The sequence below is a fragment of the Gymnoscopelus microlampas genome (assembly GCF_963454915.1).
Source record: "Gymnoscopelus microlampas genome assembly, chromosome: 8".
In the NCBI taxonomy this organism is placed as follows: Eukaryota; Metazoa; Chordata; class Actinopteri; order Myctophiformes; family Myctophidae; genus Gymnoscopelus; species Gymnoscopelus microlampas.
Window position 1 is genome coordinate 32,185,925 of NC_139945.1, and position 21,923 is coordinate 32,207,847.

General features: G+C 39.3%; 1 protein-coding gene across 1 annotated transcript; it reads left to right on the forward strand.

The window, feature by feature from the left end:
* Window positions 1-641: 641 nt before the first annotated feature.
* On the forward strand, window positions 642-13,807 carry LOC311050549 (transmembrane protein 255B; the record flags this gene model as incomplete). Its single annotated transcript, XM_084064635.1, has 10 exons — window positions 642-673; window positions 1,405-1,609; window positions 2,229-2,386; window positions 3,944-4,006; window positions 7,617-7,706; window positions 8,640-8,720; window positions 9,484-9,569; window positions 10,110-10,269; window positions 12,241-12,345; window positions 13,766-13,807. Exons 2-10 carry the CDS (start codon window positions 1,567-1,569, stop codon window positions 13,805-13,807), a joined length of 828 nt encoding a protein of 275 aa, XP_083920761.1. The 5' UTR covers window positions 642-673; window positions 1,405-1,566.
* Between the last annotated feature and the right edge of the window lie 8,116 nt (window positions 13,808-21,923).

The window sequence follows — 21,923 nt, forward strand, 5'->3', positions numbered from 1 at the left end:
CCAATCCTAGCAAAATGAGCATGGGTTAGATGGGTTTTGTGATTGAGGCCAAGAAATAGCCTTGCACATATACCGTAGGTATCTCAAAATGTAATGGGCAGATTGCCATGAAACATATTGCATCAACTCTGCATGTCCCCCAGTGTTGCATGTCCCCCAGTGTCCCCCACTTGCACACAAATTATCCGAAAATGTAATTTGCAAATTGCTATACAATCTGCTGAATATGCTTCTTGGAAGATGAACAGTTGAGTGACCACATGACTCTAACTCAGGCCAAAATATCTATGTTTAACACAATATACAGTATCTCATTATAATCTTCTAAAATGAACCTAATGATTTTGGTAACCTGACTTTTCCTCTAGTGCAAACAAACAGTGCAAACAAACAACAAACATAGATTGATTCATGATTATGTATGTTTGTATGTATGTGATTCATGTTTTATTTTTATATTAATGCCAAAACCAACCATTCAGTGTTTTTTTTGTTTTTTTTACATTTTCCAGACAGGAGTGTAAAGAGACTGGAAACCAAGGGCAGATGTAGGGGTGACATTCGAGACAAGATGGGGGTTGGATTCATTTGTCCTCATGCTCAAAAGGAGCATAATGGTCTGTGCAATACATTTGTGATCTTCTACCAGGCACCAATACCCACTGTTTCCATGGTAATAACAATACAACTTTAAAGAGTTCATACACCTTCAACTCATGACCTTTATTTGAGCTCAAAACACAGATTTCCATTTAGCAATCAATTTGCATGACTCCCCTGTCTTCTTGTCTGTTTATGAGCTTTTAACCACTTAAGAGCTCCTTTTCCCCCTCAAATAGTGTTTCCAAAAATAGCCAATCTACAAGCTCTCAATTAAAACTAAAGTCTGCTCTTTAGAGCGCAGATCTCCGGCAAGGTTGCCTGTCTGTCTGTCTGTCTGTCTGTCTGTCTGTCTGTCTACCAATCAATCGATCGATCGATCGGTCTGTCTGTGATAGAACTACAAGATCTATCTATGATAGATAGATACCACGGCACTCCTCATGGGCACACACATTTTAAAAACATTTAAAAACAACACAATCATTATCTAGCCTCTCAGTTAAGGTTTACAAAGAACTCTGGACTAATGCAAGATGAAAAGCAATAGATTGTAAATGATAAATGTAATGTTAATTAATGTTGATTAGCTGGGAATACTGGGCAGTATGGATGCACGTTTCTCAGTAAATAATAACTAAGTATTCAATTTAGAAAGAATGCAGGAAAAGTTTCTTCTATTATTCTGTAAACCTTAAAATTCCATGGGGTGGTACTGTTAACTTGTGTTTCTTCCCACAAACCTTGGCTTAAAAAAGGTATTCAGACATCAAATTTATGTGCATCTTCTCTCTCCCTGCACAGCATGCTAAAAGGATACGCCCATCTTCAAATATCATGGTCAGTTGTGCACATTAGGTGAGAAGAGATTCGCAAGCGGCACAAGACCATAGAACCTGGAATGTGACAGAGGCATTTGGATTTCAAAGGAGAACATTATTGTCTGGACCTATGTGGGCTTGAAAAATGACAACTGCTGACAGGGACAAGCCAAAGCGCAGCCCAACAGGTAACTGGGCAGTCTGGGCTTTTATACTTTTGTATTTTACTTTTAATACTTTAGTATAAATATAATGTACGTGTACAAAGATTATTAAAATACATTTTTTACTTTTTGAGCTTAATTTTAATTATATTCAACTCATATTTTTTAATTGTGTACTTAGATCGACTTAAATCGATCCTGCAATACTTGCTATACTAGTGTATTGAAAAAAGTGCTTTTAAGTACACTTCATTGAATATACTTATTAGTGTAGTTTATTAATGTTGTTATTTTCCTGTCATTTGTAATAGTATTTAATTAAAATGTACTTTATAATACAATATTTATATGCGCTATTGTACTATAATTTCATTCCATTAGTATAATAGTATACATTTCAATTCATATTTTAGTGTTCTGTTCAAATATTTTTAGTGGTGATTTAGTGTTGTAAACTTATTTGCATGCCATTTTAATACACTGTTACTATATACTTTATTAAATGTACTCATTAAAAATGTATTTAAGTGTGCTTAAAAAGTACACTTTTGTGCGTAAAAGTATACTATCCCATCAAGTCTACATGTGATACTTGGTCACTACTGCTAAAAGCAGATAAAGTGAGTGCAGTTTCCTTCTGTAGGCTATGCATGGATTTCTAGCTTTATGGTGAGCATCAGAAGAGCTCTATGCCTGGTGCTTTGTATGGTCTGTTTGTCCCTGCTCCTGGTGCTTTTGGGGATCTACACAACAACCCGCACAGAGAGTCTGAACATCACTGGGTACTCCTCTGGAGTTATTGTAAGTGTTTATTCATGTTCCCCTTCATCAATGTCATCATTTATCAACAACATGACATGTGGAATATTGATGAATCGGCAAATTCCCATATACCCATATAGTGGGGTTATGCTGGTGCCCAATGGGCACTCGCACTAGTCTAGTTCTTCAAAAATAGCAGATCTATAAGCTTGCAAGACACCATGTTGCGAGCTTATAGGTTGGTTATTTCTGGCGACGAGATTTGGTGTTGAGGAAAAAAGGAAGTGGCCTATTAGACAGCGCTGCTATTAGACTCATGGGCGACTCCAGTCAATGAAGTAGATAGGGTTCAAGTGGTTAATGGAGCATTGCATGTTTTTGGTTGGAAATCAAAGTAAAAGGACACACATGCAGTGTCAAGAAAATAAAAATGGAATTGTGAATCTCCACATGGAAATGACCTTGCTCAAAAGTGGATCTCAGACCTCATGTAGCCCAAAGAATTGTGGAGGTACTTCTGTGGCCTACTGGCAGTGTGCACCACGAGGAATTGATTGATCACCCACTCTAGTGGTTTGCAAGTTTACATAAGCTCCGTTCACACAGTCCAGCAGACTCCTGCAGAGCCACGGGGTGCGCTCATAATTCCGACCTCCCATTACTCCGACGTGTTAGGTTAGAGTGAGGTTAGGGTTAGGGTGCCACACTGTGAAAACAAAACAAAGATCCTGTTGCATTTGAACCCTATTATCCCTATTCTGAAGAGAACTTAAGCCAAAAATAGCTGATCTACAGCTAGATCGGCTATTTTTGGCAAAGAGGTTTGGTGTTGGTCTATGAAATCTATAAAAATACAATTTTATACAGTATGTAGTGGGGGTCCCTGCTTCATCTCTCTTTCAGCTAGGAGGTCCTAGGGCTGAAAACGTTGAAGACCCCTGCTACATAGTACCATGTGTGTCTGTCAATAGATTAGATCCATTCACTATATCCTGTTTGTAGTGCTGCTCACTGCAGTAGTCCTGACCACCCAATACAGTAGGTGCAAAGCTTTACTTCACTTGGCTTTAACATTATATTTAAAAAGATCAGGATTTGTATAGTGAGATTGTAAACTCATCCTAAATAGCTGTAATTTAACATGCACATTACATTAGCCCAAGCTCAAAACTGCTTTACAGTTTAGGATGTAATGCAGGCTACAGTAGCCTACTTGGTCTGGCAGTGTACAGAATATACCTTACTGTAATAAAATATAAACATCGCCAGATCAAGGTCTTTGTTATAGCTTTTAAATTATGCCATTTTGTATTTTATCCTACAATCTCTGAAAATGGGGTTATTCTTCATACAGTATATACTGCTGCAGGCATTTTATCTTGGATAACATTTCATATGAATGAAGTTCACTCTTTTATCACTTTGGAGGAATGTTCATGTTCTTATCCACAAGCATAAAGACCACAGGACACTTATAGGAATCCCTTATGTGATTGGTATCAACCTTTGACATACTGGTTGTTAATCCAACTCTCACTGACATTGAATAGCATTTTTATTTTCCTGACACTGACCGCTACATTATGTTCTCTGCAGCTGGCCTTTGGCTCTTTCCTGGGAGTCCTTGGGCTGTGTCTGGAAGAAAACCGTAAGCAGCTGGTAGGCTACATTCACACTTATAATAATCATCATCATAATGTTTCCATTCTGATATTTGCATTTTCTACACCTGCAACTCCAAACCTTCTTCACATCCCTCAACACAAATTCATTGTTAATTGTAATATTTGTGATTATGTTGTAGTGTACTGTGTTTTTATTGTAATCTCAGCTTCATTGTAAAAGAGGGCCAACGTCTCAATTGAACAACTGATGATGATGATGATGATGATGATGATGATGATGATGATGATCATTGATACAGGTGTTCAGTTCAGTTCAGTTCATTTATATTTTCGGATATTGAACTTTTAATATAAAAAAAATATTGTGCATTCAATTAGGTCAAGTGAAGCCTTGAATTCGTGGATTAGGTTTTGTTTTTGTTGCATTCCTAAGCCAATAATTTGATTACCGGCGTAAACATGCTAATGTATCCGGTAGGAGACTTAAAGGAGTCTCTTTGTGTCTCCTACCCGAAATACACCCGGGCATCAAATTATTGGCTTAGGAATGCGTCAAAAACTGAAAAGAATCAACACTCCATGGGTTATGTAATTGATAGAAAATAAGTCATTTTTTGGGGTGAACTACTCCTTTAAGGTGAAGAGGGCTGAAATGTTAAGCTGATCTCTCAGAGGGATTCTCCACATGACAGTGTTGCATGTTTAAAAATGTGGATGGTGGACAGGTGATCTTTATGTTTTACTCTTACATTTAACTAAAATATAACTACTAACAAAGGGAATTACATTAATCATTATATGAACAAAACAAGGGCATACCATCCCATTCCATACCACTGGATGCAGTATGCATTCCTCCTGCTGGATCTATGTTTAGATTCCTGTGGGTGTCTCAAGTTTAAATCTTGTGGAAAAAAAGAAGCACAGTACCACAATTAGACCCAGAGACATAAGCCTGAAGTTAAATTAGGCCGGTCTGTTCTTATAAAATGGAGTTAAAGTTTTCTAAATTCTAAATAAGGTTCATGTGGTTAAATGTAATAGGGTTCATGTGGTTAAATGCTTAAATACCTAATAAGTCTGATGATAATTTAGGTTATTTTGTGTGTGTAGACAAGTTTTTGTTTGTGTGTGGCATGGTTCAAAGTTCTTCTCAGTAGACAGTAGACAGTAAGACTCCTATGTAGTTTCTGGCAACATTTCTTAATTTGTATCCTAAAGTCTAACTATACTTGTGCTCATTGATTTACACACAGAGCATGTCCACGTGCTTCAAGGAGGTATCTTACAAATAATGCTAAATGTGGTTCAAGAGAATGTGAAGAAAGGGCAGAGTTAAAAAGGCAGCATCTATTTTAAACTTGTGAGTAGCTGTTTATAAGATGTTTGTTTAGAGACTGTATATAGAGACTAATCAATGCTGGACTTAAAATGTCTGAGTCAAAACTTTATAACATAAGCATGCCGTGTCTCACATCATGACCTCTTTCCATGTAATGTGTGTTTCCATGTGAAATTCCATCATTTCTGAGGAAATCTGTAGCCAAAATATTCAGTTATAGCCAGTTCTAAATAGTTGAGTGTGATACAAGGTCTAAATTGTAAATTGTCAACATGTCTTATTCTCAATTTATTTTTCAATTAAGTTGTTTGCCTCAACAGGGAACTGACCTTCTTGCAATTGCCAGATGGCTAGTGAAGATCTGTCAAGGCAATTTTAACATGCGATTTCATCGCATTACAAACATAATGTTTTGAGATGTGCTTTGGCTGCTTTCAGGCGAGACTTCTGTATACCAAACCAAACCTCTGTATAGATTATGATCCAAATGGGACAAAGGTAGACAGACTGATACAGAGATCTCGATAATGTGGGCACAAAAGGGACACAGACAGACAGAAGGATACGACGGGTATTCTGACAACGGGTACAACAGCTATTGCATAACTAGGTGGGGCATGCATTCCAAATTTGCGTTGTTCCTGACTTGCATCGTTCCAGAGTAGACTGGTGCCCAACCGGTCTAGTTGCACAGTAATTATGACACACCTGACGGGCGTTAATTTCTGCCTCAAACCATTCCACCAAAGCAATATGTCATTGTCTCTGTATCTGGTTATGTTATGTTTTAAAGAGTTAAAGTGAAGAAAGAAAGGGGGATTACATTAGTGGGAGCTCTCAAAACTCTAATGTAATATGTAATCAATTTGTTGCTTGGTCTTTGGCACACTAATGTACAATCCATGGATAAGCCACGGTAGCCACCTGAAGTTCATGATGGCTTAAACGAACAACTGGTCTCAGATCAATGGCGGGTTTCCAAACACACCTTCATGCTAAATAGGTCTATGCTTTTTCCATCAAAGGAGAAAAGATAAGATAAGATAAGATTCCTTCGGGGGTGCACCCGATCTATGTAATTCCTTTCCATTGAATGGGGTGATTCATAGTAGATCGGGTGGGGAAACATAAGCCGCCTGAATGTTCAAATTGACAGATATCAGTTTTAAAAGCTCTTTGTGCATCTGTGTGCATCTGCTATTATTTATATCTTGGCCATAGTTGTTGCATATTTGCACCATACCCTGTTCAGCCTAAAATACATTCTAGCTAAAAAATAAAAAGGAAAAAAAGAAAAAAAGTAAGAAAAAGAATACCAAAGTTAATCAATCCGGTCAAAAACGAAAGATGACGTTTATGAAGGATATGGGAAAACATGGCATAATGTATCTCAGATGCTTACAGGAATTCAGTGGGTGGGTGGTCATCATTGGTTGAGACTCAGGATATGCTTGGATTCTTCTGCCTCCTACATTTGTTTCTGTCTGTTTCAGCAGGTAATGATAAGAACATTGAACTATTGGAATAGGGGTTGGTGCAACTTCTCCCACTAGCATTGTCCATAAAAGATGTCCGGAAAATTGGAGGAAACAGATTTGATCAAAACTTACATACTGTAGGAAAACAACTTGAATTGGAAACCGACGAGTTTGGTATGGTGAGAAATCTTTTCACTTCAAGAACATGGAAATAGTAAGAGATGAAAACGCTTCTGTACTGAAAAGACCATTATAAAAACAGTTTCACTCAAGCAATCATTTTCCCATTTTGGATATTCTATTATACTTCCATTCTGTTATACAGACTTGCATGGAAAGACCTGTATGTCTCATATTAACAGGTACACTGTAAACATATTATGTGGTAGAAACATAAGTGTCCAACCATAACTAGTGATGATAATAATAATACATTTTATTTGTAGCACACTTTATATTTGACTACATGTGCTACATGGCATAAAAAGTAATAATAAGAAAAATAAGAAACAAGTTTAAAAACACACAAAGGCATCAATCAATAAATCCATCTAGGCAAATGCCTTGTTAAAAAGAAAGGTTTTTAGTCCCTGAAAGGTTTTAAGTCCCCATAAAACGTGATAAACACGTGTCTCTTTATAGTTAGGTTGAAATAATATAACCACAATTGTCTTTCTTTAAATGTATCCCTCACTGTCAAACAGGTCTACTACTTTCTTCTTTCTTTACTACTTTCTTTCTCTCTCGTTGTTTGCATGGCATTTCTGTGTTTTCACATAAAAATAACATTTATCCTTATTCCTTTCATAAAATCTTCTGTCCAGCTGACTGCTGCTATAGTGTTCCTCAGTTTTGGGATCATTGCCTCCTTTCTGTGCATGGTGATAGATGGTGTCTTCATTGTATTTAACATGGTGAGTGACCTATTCATACCTATTCATTACACAACAAACAACACATAACCAAAACAGAGTTTACAAAGTATTCACACAGCATTATGAAAAACAAATACATTAAAATGCCACACAGGTATCATTAATAGGCAACCTAGAGGTGTGCATAGTTGAGCCACAGCTCCCTCTGGCGGACATACAAACAGATAAAGACAGCCTCATTACAAATGAGGTAAAACAATGCAGGGGTAAAACAATAATTAGCATAGACAACAAAATGAATGACTAAGAAAAGGAAAAAGACAAACTATTATGTGGCTGCTCCAGCAATAGAGCCAACTGGCTGTTAAAGGACCATCAATACATCATTATCTATTCATAGCTTCAGCCACAAAGTGTACCAATTTCCCCTTTATTGGCTTTTTTTAGACTTTGAGTTTGTTTACATTTTATTTCAAGTTAATAAAACATTATGTAGGAGCCACATTATATTTAGCCTGTTTTGTTTTAATTTTTGTTTTGTTTTGGTAGCCCACTCTTTCATTTAATTATCTAATTTCCGTTAATTTGCTCTGTTGTGGTGTCTCCGTATTATCTGTTGATTTGTGTCAGGTGTGTCAGTCATTTAGTCAGTGCAGAGGCCAAGAGGGTGGGTCTGGCCAGATATTTTCTGTTGACTGCAGTAGTAGCGCTAGAAATTACATTTTGGCTGGGTAAGCAAAAGCAGTGCAGCCAAGACCCCATCCCCCCATCCTGACCTATGGATGACATTGAGAAATATCATACAAAAAAGGCCTACCAAAGAAGTAGTCTGATGATGAAATGAATGAATGTCACTGTTTTTCCACGTTATTTGAATATCCAATGTTTAAAATTTTCTGTTGCACTGCCTTTAACCTTGTAGATCATTTGTGTTTTTGAAAGATTGTATTACATCTGTCTGACCCATGCCAGGATATTCGTCCTCTGAAAGCAGGGAGATGTCAGTTTTACACCAGTGGGAGCAGCTACATTTATGAGAGTTACTATGTCTCTGTAAGTACCTGCTGTGTGTACATGATTACCTGCTGTGTGAACATGATATCAGTTGCACTGATATGAGGAAAGCATGACCTGAGAGCACATTCCTCCTCTTTTAGTCTCGGGCCGTTGTCTCATACTTTATCACAAAGATTTATTCCATTGCTCTGAATATTTCAAAGACACTTACTTTTATTGAAACTCTCATATACATTTTGGCTGAATGAAGTAGTGAAATGTCTGACTCCCCTTTAAGGCAGCGGTGGAAAGTAAATAAGTACATTTACTCAAGTACTGTACTTAATTACAATTTTGAGGTATTTTTACTTTAATGGAGTACTTCCAATTTTCTACTACACTACATCTCAGAGGCAAATATTGTACTTTTACTCCACTACAATTATTTGAAACTTTTAGTTACTAGTTACTTTGTAGATTTAGATTATTATTACAAAACATACATTAACCACTTCAGCCCTATATACATTTTGATCATTTGAAAATAGCCAATCCACAAGCTCACAATGTGACGCATTGTGAGCTTGTAGATCTGCTATTTTCAAAAGCTTTTTATACATTTTAAAACTTGCGAAATGGGACATTCTGCATAATTAGTTGTTTTACTTTTGGTACTTTAAGTACATTTTGATACCAATACTTTTGCACTTTTACTCAAGTACATTTTTAATTCCTGACTTTTACTTGTTACAGAGCATTTCTACATTACAGTATTGATACTTTTACTTAAGTAAAACATTTTTTCCACCATTGCTTCGAGGTACCATGTCGAAATCTCAGAGAGTCCTGTAGTATGACAGTACGAAGTGGAACCTGCTACTGCTGCGACCTGTACGACTGTGCCAAGTGAGACAACATCCTCATCTTCATCATTACAACCATCGTCATGCTCAACATCCTCATCCCTCTCTCCGCCTTGTCTTCCTTGTTCTCATTCCCACTTCTCTGGCCCTCTCAATTCAATTTAGGTTTTTAATTTCTCTAGCATTTCTTTCAGTTGGATGTTGCTGAAAATGCATCTTTTATGCATTTTAGGCATTAGCTCGTTAGTTGTAATTTAATCAAATTAGTACTCCAATTGTAGAGTGCAGTATGTCGCGTTCAGAGTGCCCTACAGCCTACAGTATCATGATTGTATTCATTTTAAAAATGACTGCTGCGTCGGTTATAAAGCAAATTACACTTGAGCTGCGCTTTGCTGGGTGGTGCTGGCTTTGTCTTGTTTTTATGTCGGGTTGGCACCACACAACGTGGCAAATGTCTTATATGTACCCCATACTTTGCAATAAAGCATGTTATGATTCTCATTCCATTTGTAATCATGCCATGGGAAGAGAACATTCTAAGAGCTTCAGTAATGATCAGAGCTATTGTCCTGTGTTGCAGTGGAGGCTACCTGGACAACTACTATGAGTTTGTTGGAGTGCAGGGCTGTCAGGATGTGTTATCTCTGTACATTCTCATCTGGATCCTCACGGGCCTCAACCTGGTGGCCTTCTTTATGGGCATACTGACCACAGCTGTACTGGGTAGCATAAAGGACCGGGTGAGAAACACTCTCGTATACAGTAGAGTACACACGTACAGTACACCACACACACACACACACACACACACACACACACACACACACACACACACACACACACACACACACACACACACACACACACACACACACACACACACATTTTAACCAATTATTTATGTCCACACAAAGGAGAGCATACAAGGACACAACTATTAAAGGTGCAGTAAGATTACATCACAAAATCATGGCATATGTCTTCATGATACAATAAGCATAAAGCATGTCACTCAGTACTCTATGGGTATAAGTATAACAGCGTCTCCGCCATATGTGGCGGCTGCCAATTATAGCAGAGACAGCACAATACTTTGCCAGCCTTTTTGCCTCCTTTTTGGGCATCCCCAGTTGTTGTGCAATGTCAAGACATTGCTGTGGAATAGACAGATACTAAGTGCACAATTATGCTATATAAACACAAACAGATCTCATTCTTATATGACAAACATTCACATTTCATAGATATTTTGTAAGCAAAATGCCTGTGAAGTCTAACTATTGCAGATGTTATCAGGAAATTAAAGAATGCACCTATAGGGCGCAAACTCTTCTCGTATCAAAATATCTTGTTCTTCATTTCTCAATTGTGACCTTGACCTTTTCAACCCAAAAGTTACACATCTCTTCATGGTATCATTATCACTAAGTGTGGTATAGCCACCCGTTCTCAAGTTATTTTTAATCCTAACTGATTGTATCATTCACATAAGGAGAGTTTTCACAAATGTTCTTCTCTCTACTACTAAATGTGCATGCTGCAAGATTTGAAAATAATGGCACACACTGCACAATATTACCGGCTGAGCAATGCTGAACCACACTTAATCTCTTCTCACATGATCACATATAAACAGTGGAGCCAGTCCAAATGGTTCTAAAATGTTTGGGAAATGTTTTTGCCACATATTGACAAGGCATTCTTCCATCTCAGCTGTCTGACACACCCTTACAACAGGTTGTTTGTTTGTGGCTGCCATGTCAAAAGTCCTCTCGTTCACAATATCTGTATCTGTCTTCTTGTAGACTTTCTCTCGAGTACCGTGGTCGCGCGCAACTCCTGCCGTCCCTCTCAGATAGTATAGTGACTAATCATCCAGATTTAAATATAAAACATGTTTGATATTAGTGAGGTGGCCCCCGATGTGTCTGTGACTGTGAGCAGATCAGGAGTTTTAAGATTGGATCTAAACCCCTCAGACTACAGGATAATTTGGGCAGATAATCGGGAGCGACCGTGTGATTGTCAGGAGGGGCAAATTGGGCCATAAATCGGCCCAATTATCCTGTAATGTGAGCCCAGCTGGTGAGCTCTGTGGAACACTTTGAACTGACTCAAAAATAAGCCTAAGCACAAGATGATGAGTTTGCTGCCTCAAGTGCTGCCTCCGAGTCCCACTACTGATCTGAGAAAGTCAGCCCAGCTCTACCTCCCATTTCCCTTTAATCTTTTGTAGAGGATTAAGTCTAACCCATGGCGTCGATGACAATGCCGCTTTTAGCCACTATGGCCTTGTGGAACAGCTTACGAGAGGACTTGAGGTTGGCAGAGTGCAGATATATTTTTTAAGAAAATCTGAAATACTAATAATAAATCTATTTATGTATTTTATTTACTAATTTATTATTAGTTTTGTTGTTTTTCATTGTCTTTAATTCACTTCAAATTAACTTATTTCCACTTTTTATGTGAAAATCTATAATTGATTCATTGATTGATTGCTTGATTGATAAGAGCTGTACCATCCTCTGTAGTAATTATTTAATATAGAACTTTTATAGACAGAAAGATAATAGTTTTTTCTGTCAATGTGGGTTGTATCATACACATTTTTGTTTCTATGTACTATAATAATCAACCATGAACCCAAATGCACATCAGCAGCATAAGTGTTTCCATCTAATGCATGTGTTTCTCTGTAATAATTACAGAGGAGCTGTGGCTGCGTTAATCAGACGTCTGATGTCACCATGTCTTCCCCTACTGCCCCTCTGCTAATGGAAGCACACATACACACCCCACATCACATCTGCCCGGTCAGTCTGTACACGCACGCACGCACGCACGCACGCACGCACGCACGCACGCACGCACACACACACACACACACACACACACACACACACACACACACACACACACACACACACACACACACACACACACACACACACACACACACACACAAATGACCCCTGTTTCTAACTCAATTCAACTTTATTGTGACATCACAGGTTTGCAGATGTAAGACGGTTGGAGAAATTATTTGTCGTTCAAGCTCCATGATTACAATTTCAAGAAAGGTGGAAAGGGATAGAGAAAGAAACAAAACAGATCAGATATGAACATGGCAGTGTGAATTATATACATAAGGTGCATCATTTAAGATGAGGTGCGAGGTAAAAATAGCAGTCGATTGAGGCAGCAACAATAGCAGCAGATGTGACAAACACTGAATGTACATAAGAATCTCGATGGTGCTGTTGTAGAACCGACTGAGGATGCAGGGAAGTCCCTGCGACAGGCGACGGAGACAGTACAGGCGCTGCTAAGCCTTTTTCACCCTTTCTTTATTTGATTTTTTTATTTATTTATTTCGAACATAGTAAAAATATAAATGAGAAAAAGACAAAGGGAAAAAATGGGAAAATTAGATAAAAAACAGCGCCAAAGTTATTTTAACATCATCCTTAAATTATATATATGTTCGAAAAAGGAGTATGAATCAGGTAAAACAAAAACAAAAAACTACGTGCGTGGTGTGTGCCTCCCTTTGAGGTCCAGCGCCGAGGAACTTCACTCACTGACCCTCTCCACTGCAGTGCCGTTGATGAAGATAGGGGCATGCTCTCTAGTCGGCCTCCTGATGTCCACGATCAGCTCTTTCTTCTTATTTATGTTGAGAGCGAGGTTGTTCTCCTGACACCAAAGTGTCAGTGATCCGATCTCGTCCCTGTAGGCTGGGCAGTCCCATCGTCATCGACAATCTGGCCTATCACTGTCATGTCGTCAGCATGTCATTGATGATACCATTGGAGCTATGCATGTCCACGCAGTCGTGTGTCCAGGGAGTAGAGGAGAGGACTTAGCATGCAGCTCTGGGGTTCTCCTGTGTAGAGGGTCAGATAGTCTGATATGATATTGCCCATTCTCTTTTTTTAGGTGATATTTTTGGGGCTTTTTCGGCCTTTATTGATATTATACACTATACAGACAGGAAATGGGGAGAGAGAGAGACAAAGGTAGTCGGGATTGGGACTTGAACCCGTGATGCAATGGAGCCTATGTGCCCGGACCGCTAGGCCAGCTGTCCGGGCCGATATTGCCCATTCTCACCACTTGGCAGTGGGCTTGGTCTTGGCCTTGGTCTCTGAGCTTTGCAGGAACTAGTATGTTGAACGCTGAGCTGTAGTCCACAAACAGCATTCGTATACATTTGTTCTCTCCCCCATCCAGGTGAAAGAGAGCGGTGTGAAGAGCCATGTGGATCTGTTTTGATGATATGCAAATTGCCCTGGGTCCAGCGAGGCAGGTAGCATGGAACAGATGTAATCTCTCACCAGCCTCTCAAAGCATTTACTGTCAACGGGGGTGAGGGCGATAGGTATCCAGTCATTTAGACATGTTACCTTGGAGTGCTTGGGGATGGGCAAAATGGTGGACATTTTGAAGCCTTTGTTGGACCACAGCCTAGGAGAGTGAGAGGTTGAAAATATCGACAAACACTCCCATCAACTGGTCATGTTTTGAGGACGTGGCCGGGTTTGGGTCTGTCACACTACATGATCACTTGTGTTTAATTAACCTCGGTAAAACATCTTGAGTTCTCCAATGGTCAAGTACCCTCGTCAATCCTCATCGCTGTAGCTAGACTCAACAGGAAGGTTGGTCAAATAAATACAGACTTATTGTGCAGATCTACACATCCATGATATCACATAAAATGTACCTGAACAACTCACCCCCAACCCCAGACTCCATTGTGAAAAGAATAAAACATTAACCCCTAACATTAGACCTAATCGCTCTATTTAACATCAATATTTTGTTTGTACATCAGCAAAGAAGGCAGGCCTGAACGGACTTACTGTAAAAAATAATAATAATTGAATAAGACCTGACACAGTGATACTGTTTTTTGTCAAATTACAGTGGAATTGGTCTTGCTCTTTTTAGCGAACACAAAATATAAAAAACTATAACTGTGTCAAACAACATTTTCAATTTGGGAATTGTAGCATTAGATTTGGGATATATTAGGAAAATCAGCCCTCCACAAATCAACACACTTTTTGAACCATAAAGTAATTTACCTACAGTAACAGCTTCACACTGGAGATGTTATCCCTTTTCATTCATAACAGGGGTTGATAGTCAACGTCTCCCAGTTTTATAGTGTTACAGCGAGCATAATTGGAAAAATGCAATAATAGCTGTCAAACAATACAACTCCCATATTGTTTTTGCTCTGACTCCTGCTATTCAAGCAGGCTCCACATCAGATTAGCTTGCAGTGATTCTGTTAGTGGCGTGGTGGCACATCAATTACAACGGTTTAATCTTTTATTTATTTACGTTTCTATTTTTTGCACTCTTGCACCCTTCTTTTGCACTTTTGCTTTTGTGTTCTGTGCTTTTGTGTTGTGTTGTGTTGTGTTTTGCTTTCCCTTCCCTTCCCTTCGTTGTGCTCTGCTTGGCTCCGTCTGTGTGTTTTCTGTCCCGGCCATCCAGAGAGGATCCATTTACTTCCCAGCTGACGGAGGACCAGTGAGCTCACGGTGTGAGCCATCATCTCACATGGAGTCCAACCCTGCACCATTTGCCCCACTGTACAGTCTGCTGCCTTACAAAGCTCAGAGCTGAGATGCACACATCTACCGGTATTCATCAACAAGCCATGGTGGCACACTGCAGTTGTTCTCAAACTGTTTCATGTATAGCCCCAAATTCATTATGTATTTGGCCGCAGACCCCCATTTGAAAATGGTGTGCCAGGGTACCCCCCATCCAAGATTTGTGTTGTTACAATGTTTAAAAAATATTCCAAGTTTTTCTAGATTCTTTGAAAATAGCAGATCTACAAGCTCAGAAGGCGTTGTGGTGCAACACCTTGTACATTCTTTATTCTTTATTAGGATCCCCATTAGCTTCCACAATGTGGTCGCTAGTCTTCCTGGGGTCCACACAAAAGTAATACAATAAAAACAGACAATAGTTACAATTGTGCTATATAACTAAAACAAAAGGGCAAAACAGACACAATAGTTATCAGCAAAATAAATGAAGCGCTGCATATAAAACAGAGACAACAATAACCAATAAAATCACAAATACTGAGTATTCACAAAAGTCACAAGAGGACTCACCAATTTAAGTAACTTTTTAAAAGAAAATTTACTTCTAGTGTGTCTAACATTTATGTGGAGCATATTCCAAGCCGAAGAAGCTCTATGAAGAACAGTTCTCATCATACTATTTGTTTGTGGTCTTGGCACCACCAGATGACCTGAGCTCACTTGACGAGTGTTATGTCCATGGCAAAACCTGACGCTTGTAGATCGTCTATTATCTATTTTATTTTTTTGTTTCAGAATAAGGCTAGGTGGTTTGAGGCTAAACGTGCACATATCTTTTGAGATGGTGGTTTATACATGATGGTAAGAATCTGCTGTAAAATGTATTATAAAATGTACCTACTCTTTTTTATTGTCTATTGCATATGGCATATAAGTGCATATACGTACTGTATGGCATGTTTTTACTTTATATCACTTTGTATCTTTACATCAGTACTATATTCTTTTGTAATGTCAGTATAGTGGTTCTCAAGGACTTTCTTCCTCATCAGAGAATCTGCTTTTCTCTGTATTGCCCTTGCGATGTTAAAACAGGGGTCAGCAAATACCGAGACTAATTTAATTCGATTGCGGCAAAGCTTTATTAAGCACTTGAGTCTCTTAAACAAAGTTAACAAGTCTGGTCTGACCAATGTTCCAAACTGACCACTGGGTAGTTTGGAACATTGGTCAGACAAGACTTGACAACACAACACAACACAACAAGTATATATCATATCATATCCAATATTACTGGGTATGATATGTAAAGATAGGGGGGGGTACAGAATATGCAATAAGGCATAACCATGTACATTACATTACATTACGGTCATTTAGCAGACGCTTTTATCCAAAGCGACTTACAATAAGTGTATTCAACATAGGTAGGGAACGAAAACTACTAATCACCAGAAGTTTTAAGTACATTTCCTGCAAAAACAAGCAACCAAGAGTATACCTAGCGCTAAGGTAAAAGTGCAATATATCAGCTACCTACTTTCTTAAACAGATGAGACAAAAAATGGCAAAATCAAATGAGCACGAGCTAAAACAAATAAGTGTATCGACTAAACAAGATCCAATAAAACAATACAAAAATAAAACAAGAGTTCGTACAACTAGTTAACAACATGTAGGCAGATACATTTGAATTGTGCAGTAGTAATTTGTGCAATCTATTTTGACCGCTTAACAAGGGAATGAAGGATAATTGGTAGTGCATCTGCCTTTATCAGAAAAGCTCATATTCTGTTGCTTTTCGAAAATGAAATAAGTTGTGTAGTATTTGTGTATCTATTGAATAATTTGATTGTATTGAATAATTTTAGTATTTGGGTGTATATGACATTTCTAAATGGTTGGGTGTCACTGGAATAAATATGGATTGAAAATCATTCTTGAAAATATACAACAAAAACATTGTGTGTGTTGTAATCACCCCTGTTGGTAACTGATAAGTTGGATGCAAGATTCGGGCCAGCACTATCAACTTATTTATATTTCAAACACACCCCCACACGCACACACCAAAGAAATCACTCTATGTTGAAACATCTGCATAATATACTCCTACTACCAGTATATAATGTCATAAAATAAAATAAATATACTTCACATGAATAGAACTATCTGAAGTAACGGGTCACTAGTGCATAAAGCCTCATTTCTACTGTGTGAGCAGAACCGTGGCTCACGGCTCACAGCCGCAATCTAGAATAGAGCTATGAGCCACCATAGCCAGTTATCCAAGCAAATACCTGTACCATCAGAGATTGTCTGCTCATATTGCTGTCTATCTAGGGAATTACTATAGAGAATATCAAACCCATTACAAAGAGGCAGTGGGATTATTTTGCATGATCTCCCAATTCCCCATAGAGTTCGGGTCGCTACGCAGCTCACACCTACGTTGCACCACCGATCTGACTGACATGCCCATATATGGAGATCAGAAAGTTCTTACAAACATTTCTTTTAATTAATGACTTATATAGGCTACACAGAGCAGTAGGATATAGATAATGTTGTCGGTTATTCCCTCATATTCCACAATAAAAAGATTGATTGCATTGATTTTTCTGGAGAAGGTTGAGTTGAGTTGGCCATACCTAGTGGGCAGTAGTGATAGGGATTTGTGGCGGTCCAAGCACCCTAGGCTGCAATGCCAGCCTGACAGCGTGTCGCGGGTTCAAATCCCATTCCCGACGACCTTTGCTGCGCGTCACTCCCCTATCTCTCTCCCCATTGGCTGCATGTGATTGATGAGTCAGCTCGTAGCACATCAGCAAGTAAAGAAAGTTAAGTGAAGAAAGATAAAGTGTTGCTGTTTGACTCTGCGTGTCCGATGGCGCAGTGATGTTTTTCACCGTGATCGCTTGCCAAATACAGTCTGTTTGGACAACAGACTGTATTGACTTACTATGGAAAGCAGCCAGAGCACAGAGCAATGTTTGTGCAAAGTGTGGACCCAGTTGGAGCACTGGTGTGCTGTGAGACCCTTCACAACGCTGACTGTGCACTCCATGGGTGTCGCGGCTGATTCTGGTAGAAAGATGACACACACAAAAGAAAGAAATCTGAAGAATTTATATTTTGGATAAAGTAAAACAGGACAATCAGCGAGTGAGAGAGAGAGGCAGAGACATAGAAACTGATATTATTCATGATGATTCAATTCATTATCTTACTCATTTCTCCTAGTACAGTAAATACATTCTGACAGCTGGCTAGGTGACAAATCCTGAGCAGCATCTCAGACACATGACCGCCACTCGTCTGAGTTCCCTTTTGCACAATACAACAACCATTGACCCGGCCGCATAACTCAGTGGTTCTCAAACATTTGGCATGTCAAGGACCCCCAAATTAATATGCATTTGACCGCAGACCCCCATCTGAAAGGATTTGGTTCCAGGGACCCCCATACAAGAGTAGTATTGTTAAAATGTTCCAAAGGTATTGCACATTTTTCAAAGATGTTCAAGGTTGATGTACAGTATACATAGGTTAAACTGATTTTTGGATGCTATATTAAGCTATTTTGCTGTGGAAACCCCCTCAAGGACCCCTGGCCCTGGGACAACCACTGCCATAACTGAATGATTTTGTTTTTGGAAAGACTTTCACCTATAATGACACGCCCAAAATAGGGACGCCAGGGTTAAAGTGTTTAAGTCTGACCTCTCAGCATGTTATTGTATTGCACACGTGAAAACAACTACTACAGCTAGGGTTGCTGCCAGAGAAAATGACCTCCAAGTCATGGCATCAGTCTGTGCCCCACATACTTGGCATTTAGAGTTAATCTAATATTGTTGCTGTCGGGCAGAAACCTTGTATCTCCATATTTCAAATGTTTATGTTTTTTCAAAGATTAATGTCCTACTTCACCATACATAAGAGTGTCACACAAAAGTAGTGAAAATAGCAGATCCACAAGCTTGTAGATCGTCTATTTTCACTATTTTAAAATGTTTAAAAAAATAAATAAAAAAGAAACGTTTTTTTGACATAAAAGGTTTCCACCTGACAGCAACGATGTCAAATCCTAATGTTATTTGGATAAGGATCTTTCAGGACAAGAATAGGACCAGGTTTCAGTGTTCCTGTTCTACTCTGTCTTGGTCTGCTCCGTTTCAGTGGCACATGAATGCACTTTTCACATACTCCTCATGGGTTAGTTCAGCTAGTGTCATAATTTACAATAGAAAGAAATTGCAAATATTAAAGTGATTGGCATTTTATTTTTGTGACAGGGTGAGATTAAATATTCTCAACTCATGTAAAATAATGTTCGAACACATTACTGTATATTTGTAAACTCATATAGCATCCCTATAGCATCCCTATTCTGGGGTTCAAGTAACACAACACGTTGAGCTTGTAGATCGGCTATTTTTGGTGAAGAGCTTAAAGTGAACCAGAGCGTACCAAGTACATTTTCAACTCAGGTCCTTTTCACTAAGTATAGAGGGTTTAAGACAGTGTTTAAAGATGAATATGCCTGAGCGTTATCAAACACATTTTCAGGCTTTCACAAGCCTACCAATAGCAGACAGAACTGATGTCAGATTGGATTATTTTGTAGTATATTTTGGAGATAACAAAAGACATGCATGCAATCACCCCGACCATAACTGTAGTCCGTCCGTGTGTCCGTCTGTCTGCGAGCAGCTAATCTCCGGCACTGTTGGCCCGGTCCCTGGGAAACTGTGCACACAAACTCCCTGGATGCCAGAGCAGAACCTCTGACCCCAATTTTTCAGATCGGCCTGTTATAGCGTCACCATGAGGCCATTTTTTGCAAATCATTTTTTTTTATATTACTCCTACAGATTTTGTCCAAAAATCTCGAGAATCCGTACACAGTGGCCCTCATTTATCAATGGAGCATAAAAAACGGCTTATATTTTTCCATAAATTCGGCCGCACACCAACGTCCAAGTCACATTTACGAAGCGATCCTATAGAGCGTGCCAACGCGTCGTCACCACGGGGGGGCGTGGCATAGTAGCGCAGACATGTTTGTTTTGGGCAATGTTAAGTCAACCTGGTTTATACCCCTCAAAGATGTCCGCTGCTACCAAAAGACACTTGTTGACGCCCCCTTCAGGATTTTTGGCACGCTCTATACAGCCAATCCTAGCATACATTTGGTCGGAGCCTTGATAAATGTTGCGGCTGAAACCGAGCGTCATTTAAATAACACGCCCTTAAATATTCCCCTGCTGGCCTCCTTGCCTTTCATGTCCACGTCTGAACACGCGCGCACGCACACACACGCACACGCACACACACACACACACACACACACACACACACACACACACGCCACATTAAATGAGAAATAGCAGGAAATAATCTGAACGTTTATGGAGTGATCATTGATGAATGAATTATAAACATTAATGGATGAAGGCTGGTGTGTTTAGAGGGTTAAATATCCGATCTCCTGCGGTGGTCCAAATGAATCCACAGCATGAAGAATAACCTGCGCTGGTCAAAGGTTTGGAGGGTCGGGTTTATATCCTCAACCCAGCCCAGGTTGTATAACTCCATATTCACCTGTTTCCTAGGCTGTGTGTTTTCCACTTCCTGTTGGATTCCATTGGATATCATTAGTCATCTGACCAGTTTCATTGCATTTCATTGAATCAAATCGACAGGAAGTGGAACACACACAGGAAGTGAAAAGCCTAGGAAACAGGTGAATAGGACACGCTACTGACTGTAAATTTCGAGACCTCGCTGTCCATGACAAGATTACAGCGGCGCAGCTGTGCCAGTCCCGACTCCCGAAAATGCTCTCGCATAAGCGCTGTATATTTATTAGTGTGATATATATACATTTTGGAGTGGATACATGTGTCCAGATGCCTGTCAGACGGTGAGACAATGCTGCTCCGCATGTCTAGAATGGAACAAATGGGTGCAGCCAAAGCCATCAACTGCTCCCGAGCAGACGTGAGATCTGAACGGGAGGTACACTGAAGGCAACGTCAGGATATATTGATAAATGCCGAAAGTTGCGGTGATCTCGCCATACGCCCATTATTTGGTCTGCGCCGCGTTGATATATGAGGGCCACTATAGTCTTGTGATCAACACAGATCTGTCCGATTTTCCATATTCCATCCTGATTGGCTAAGATTGGCTTCCAAAGTTTGCAGGATTGGCCCGTTTTGAACAAAATGCCTCAAATCATGAACGCAGCGTGCAATTTCCGTGAAATTTTGCACTCACAACAGCTTTTTAGAGCGCCACCAGGAGGCCGACTTTTGTAAAACATTTTTTTAAATATTACACAGTATCTCTATAGTCATATGATCAAGACGGATCTGTCCGATATTTCATATGCCATCCTAATTGGCTAAAATTGGCTTCCAAAATGTGCAGGATTGGTCCGTTTTGAACAAAAATGCCTTAAATCATGAACACGATTTCTGTGAAATTTTGCACGCACATTCCCACTAGGCTGAGTAACAAATGCCACCCTTTTCACATTGGCCTGTTATAGCATCACCAGCAGGTTTATTTTTGCAAAACACATTTTTGGAACAAAATGTCTCAAACCATGAATGCAGCATCCGATTGCCGTTAAAGGCCTAAGAAGAAATGGCACCCTTTTCACATTGGCCTATTATAGCGCCACCAGGAGGCCACAATAACCTACCTGACCTGTGCTCCTAGTAGCACTTTTTCTAGTTGAATATGAAATAGAAAATAAATGAGGATGGATGGAAGGAGGGATTATGGGGGCTGGATGGAGGGATGAT